Source organism: Calliphora vicina, chromosome 1, assembly GCF_958450345.1.
Source record: "Calliphora vicina chromosome 1, idCalVici1.1, whole genome shotgun sequence".
NCBI classification, from domain to species: Eukaryota; Metazoa; Arthropoda; class Insecta; order Diptera; family Calliphoridae; genus Calliphora; species Calliphora vicina.
Genome location: NC_088780.1, coordinates 155058543 through 155064297, shown reverse-complemented (window position 1 = coordinate 155064297; position 5755 = coordinate 155058543). Strand labels below are relative to the sequence as shown.

At 28.4% G+C, this 5755-nt stretch overlaps 1 protein-coding gene across 1 annotated transcript; it reads right to left on the bottom strand.

The window, feature by feature from the left end:
* Positions 1 to 1387: 1387 nt before the first annotated feature.
* On the bottom strand, positions 1388 to 2349 carry LOC135959387 (60S ribosome subunit biogenesis protein NIP7 homolog). Its single transcript, XM_065510476.1, has 2 exons — positions 2176 to 2349; positions 1388 to 2111 (listed from the first exon to the last, which is right to left on the bottom strand). The coding sequence occupies exons 1-2, from the start codon at positions 2229 to 2231 to the stop codon at positions 1625 to 1627; spliced, it is 543 nt and encodes a 180-aa protein (XP_065366548.1). The 5' UTR covers positions 2232 to 2349; the 3' UTR covers positions 1388 to 1624.
* Between the last annotated feature and the right edge of the window lie 3406 nt (positions 2350 to 5755).

Sequence of the window (5755 nt, the reverse complement as noted above, 5' to 3'; positions counted from 1 at the left end):
ATAATGCTTCTTCTTGTTTGACAACAAGTTGTCAAAATTCATTGCACAGATGTTTTTTACCACAGAGTTGTATTTCTTAAGGAATGGTTGTATAAAGGGGAGCTATATTTGTAAATTGTAAAAAAATGGAGTAAATAATTTAAAGTCTGTAATTTCATTACAGTTGAACTCTAAAAATTTATGATTTAGGTTTTTTGGTTCAAATTTAATGAATAAACCAATAATTAAAACAAGTTTAAGACTAATATATATTTGATAATGTAGTTATACTCAATTACATTTGACTGAGAACTAATTTTGACAAAAAACAACGTGAACAGTGAATTTTTCCTTATTTTAAATAATAATTTGAAAATTTGCTTTTATTTCAATTACTAGACAACGAAATATCAATATCGAGTATATATACGATTAATACGATGTAGATTTTGTTTATAATCAGAGACATATTCGTAAAGTTATGAGTCCTTATTTTCTTGTATGTCTGCAACTTTTGATTGTGTTCTATAATTCTTATCGCTTTTTTCACAATGTCTAGTTATTTTTTAACATAAAGTTATGCTGACAGTTTTCATACAAAAATTATTTTAACACACAGTATAACTTCAAGTTCAAAAATAACCAGACGTCTAGAAAATAGGGCTTATTAAGCTTTTGAATATCTTTTAACTCTTTTTTTGAACAAAAAAGTTTGTTAAATTTTTAATAAAAACAATGAAACTACTAAAACTCTAGTTATACTTGAAATCTAATGAAATCACAACTTTACAAATTTATCCTACTTTTATATTGAAGGTATTCATTTCAAAAAAAGGAAAAATTACACTCTGATTTTTTTACATTTTAAAAAACAAAAGAAAAAAAATTAAAAAAAAGTTGTATTTTTGTGGAATTTTGTTCATGTTTTTGTTGTGTAAAAGTGTAAAAAAATCAGTGTGTAATTTTCCCTTTTTTTGGAATGAATAAAACATTCTTCTTTCGAAAAAATCTTTTGTTAGATTTCAGTTGTAGGTGAGTTGAGAATCTGTGATTATTTCAGCTTTACAAATTGATCGGTTTATTTTTTTTAAGAATTCAATTGATTACATGCCTTTGAGGCAATAAAGAAAATAAATTTCCATCACATATCTGTATAATTAGATTCCTGTTTTTATATTGTCATGAACCCTATATTTCTGTTTTTATATATTTAAAATTGTCAGTCTTCTATGCATAGAATCTTTTGTTAGATTCACTTGTCGCTGAGTTGAGTATCTTTGATCCAGTAATATCCGAGGCATCAAAACATGTTATAGTATGTACTTCATTATTATTAATTGCATACAAAAACTGAAAATTTTCATATACCTTCTTATAAATTTTTACAATTGCAATTAAAACAATTCACTTGTTTTTTACTTTTTTCATTATAATTGTATTTAAAAAACATTTAAACTTACTTTATAGGTCTATTATGGATGGCGACCGAACTAATGTTGCGTTATCAGTTTCCAAAATGGTATTGCCAAATTGGCAACCAGAAATTTGTGTTTGCCCTCTGACAACGCAACTGAAGTTTGGTTGCCATCCATAGTAATTGTTTACTTTAAAAACTATAAAACTAGCAATTAAGAAAAGATCGTCTCTAAAACAAAGTATCCTCCGATCTTATATATTCGCCAATGTCCGATTGATGGAAACACACTGTGGTCAAAGGATCAGCAGCTTTGCATTCAGTTGTCGATCTAGCCAAAACACCAAAGCCCAAAGGTAAATCATTCATATTGTAAACAATGACTCCTTGATATTGGCCAGCATTTTCGGTAATACGTCCCAAGCCAGATTTAGGTATATGATTGCCATACAGATACTGTTGTTCAAAAGATTGTTTTACCCACACCTTGTATTGAGCGTAGGGAGCCAAATAGTATAAGGCGGTAATGTGGAATTTCAATTTATCGGTTTTGGAGAATTTGCCAAAACAAGTGCCAACGCAGATAAGTTTTTTCTGGCCGAAGCACTCGGATAACTTGAGAATACGTTCGGAAACGTAATAAACACGATCCAAATGCTCACGGAAACAGTAGGTGCCATCGGGACGGTCAATCAATTGTTTGACATTAGTGCCAATGCTGGAAAACAAAAAATTATTTTATGAGTATAAAGTCTTCCAAAAAAAACTAGAGAAATTCTTACTATTTTGAGAGTTTTTCGAATAAAATCTTAGCTCTTTCATCACTTAAACGCTTCATATTTTATTTTGTTTAATTTAACTAAGCACAATTTACTAAATTTATTGATAATTTAAAAGAAAATCTAGAAATTCAACACGTTTCTATTACAAGCTATACAAAATATATAAATTCAGCTGTCAAACTCAATTGTTATTATATTTTGACACCACGTGCGACACAAGTACTGTATAAATACAAACAACAAAAAAAGTAACTCTGTGTTAAGGCCCTCTAGTGTGAAAATTTTTTCAATCATTTTTTTTTTAAATAAAAATTACGTTAATTTTTAATATTTACAGTTATTTTATTTAATTAAATCTTTGCAATATACAATAGTTTATATTATTGTTTTATTGATATTTTTATATGTTTGTGTCTTTTTAGATTCTTCAAATTGTGGTATCATTGTTGCTTTAATTAAAATGGCGGTCGTGTTGTGTTGTGTTTAGTAAAGAAGTAATTCGTTAATTTTATAAAAAAAGTAATAATAAAATAAGCTGGAAAAGTTAAAAATAAAATTCGTGTGTGCAGAAAAGTAATTAAAGTCATTTTGGTATTAAAGTCATTTTGGTTTTTTTTAATATGAAGTTTGTTGACATTTGAAAATGAAATGTTTTTAATAAATTAAACAAAAATTCAAATGTGTTCAAATAAATGAAAAAATAAGAAAGTAAAGCAAAAAATTAAAATAAAAGTAAAATATGTGGAAAAGCAAAATCTGCTGCCATTTAAAATTTCATTAAAATCATTTAATTAATGCAAAACAATTAATTCAAAATATAAAAAATTAATTCAAATTAAATTAAAGCGTTTTATTGGCTGCACAAAAATATAATTAAAATAATTATTATTTTGAATTCAATTAATGCATAAATTAATTAAAATAAATTCGTTTAAAATTTGTAGCATTATTATTTAAAAAATCTAGAAAATGAGCGTAAATTCATCAAAAAACGAAAATGCAAAAATATAAATAAAATGAAGCTGAAGTTGTAACAGAAGCTGTAACAGGTATATTACTTTTGAAAACTTTAATTAAAATATATTATATACATATATACATATAAGTTTGTCATTCCGTTTGTAATTTCCACATTTTTCATTTGCGACCCCATAAAGTATATATATTCTGGATCGTTATAGATAAGGGAATCGATATAGCCATGTCCGTCTGTCCGTCTATGTGTTGAAATCAACTTTCCGAAGCCCCCAAATAACTCGGTCGCTATTTAAAATCGAGAAAATCGGTCCACAAATGGCTGAGATATAAGGAAAAAACTGGGACAATCTCGATTTTTTACCTATTTTTGACCTATATCTGAATTACTAAGTCATTAATATAGACAATATGGATAACTAATGATAGATATTTCAAAGACCTTTGCAACGACGTATATAAGACCACAGTAAGTTTGACATACAATGGGTCAAAATCGAAAAAACATATTTTATAACCCGAATTTTTTTTTCATCAAAAAATTTTTTTTTGTCATAAATTCTTTTTCCAAAAAAATTAATTAAATAAATTTAAAAAAAAAATTTTGAAAAATCTTTTTTTAAAAAAAATTAAAAAACAATTGGAAAAAAAAAATTTAAAACATTAAAAAAAAATTTTGATTTTGTTTAAATCATGATATAATAATTGTAGAAGGTAGAATCACTAGGGAGAGTTCTCAATATTTAGCCCTATAACGTAAAACTTTGATTTTGATTTTTTTCATATTTTTTTATATTTTCTTTTGTTTGACGTTACAAGAATTGTATAATTGAGAATTTATTTTCTACTGGGTGTACCTTATGTTGTTGTATCATGGTTTAAATAAAAATATTTTTAAGTATAATTTGGTGAAGGGTATATAAGATTCGGCACAGCCGAATATAGCTCTCTTACTTGTTTAACCTATTTTTCACGAAAAATTTAACTTTTTTCAAAAAAAAATTTTCAATATTTATCTTAAAATCTACTTTGGCGAATGACCCTTTATACAACGTTTCTCCAATTTTTTTATCCCTTCCATAAAATAAAATTTGTCGAGGGTCATCAAAATGGGTATTTTTTGTGAGATAATTTTATTGTTGCAGTCAAAACTCTTTCTGCCCAGACATTTCTTTAGGTATGGAAACAAGATATGGTTACTACGGGCTAAATCCGGTGAATAGGGCGGAAGAAGGAGCATTACGTAGCCTAATTCATGAATTTTTGCCATGAAAATTGCACATGTGTGTACCCTTTTGTGCACCCGATTGTGAGACAACACTTTTTTCCAATTTCTCATTAAGGCACGAGGTAGTCTGCTATCAATAGCTATCAAAAACAGTGTTGCCAATTTAGCCCTTTTCTGGCCAAATTTAGCCCTTTTCAATCTTGTTTAGCCATTGAAAAATTACAGGAATATTTATCTATTTCCTTCCATCTGATCGTGTGTTGTATTCGTACATTTTTTAGCCTTTTTTGCAAAGAATTTAGCCTTTTTTGTTCACCAAGAATTGGCAACACTGGTCAAACGCAATCTAAATAACGCAGCTTGTTCAAATTTTGACAGGAATCAACTGACAGATGCCTGTGGACAGGATCAGTGTATCTCTTTCAGTTAAGAGCCGGGAAAAAAATCCTCTTATAAAAATATAAACCTTAAATTTGAATCTTGTGTTCCAAGATTTTTGAAGGAAAAATATTATGTGATTTTACGATTTTTGGATTCAGAGACCCCACACCCATATGAAAATTCACAGTGTACCGTCTTGATCTCATATTATTATTGGTAAAGGGTCTTTCATATCTTTAAGTTTAAATAAAACAAAGTTTGTGTGAGATATCATCGACATTTTATAGTTTGGAAGGCCTATTGATATATACTAGGATCGCCCGGTGGCCGAAATTCGACCATTTTTAAACGTTTTTATGTTCTGCAAATCTAGAGAAAATAGCCTTTAAAACCATATATGTTTCATCAATATTGGTGGACAATAACATACTTAAAAGTGTACCACAAAAAAACGTGTGGCCTATTTATATATAAGATATAACATCGTGCAAACGTCCGCCGCGGCTTCTCAAATGTCCAATTTCCCTTGACTGACCAATGTTATGTCCACACCATACAGTAACTTTTCGCGATGCATTAAACAATCTTGGACCTCATGTAAATTGGTATCGTCTCAAATTTTGTTTGTTGATTCATTCAGAAATGGGCCTCACCTTAAAATGGACGAATCGCGCGGAACTTTGCCCGAACAGAACACCCATTTTGATAAAACATTTTTATCATTTGCACATATTGTTGAACGCTATATCCATCCATGGTGATTTGGCAAAACAAACTGAATAAATTACAGCCAATATGACAGATGTAGCTTCAATAATATGGCCGCTATCAACTGTCATAGTTTGGAAGAATCATTATATATCCAATGATCCATATTATTAAGAATGTGAAAAGCCAGAGGGTTTCTTAAATTTTTAACACAATTTTCATGTTGGATACATTTCATGACATACATATTTGCAGACACAGAAATTCAATTTGATATTCTTCAAAAAT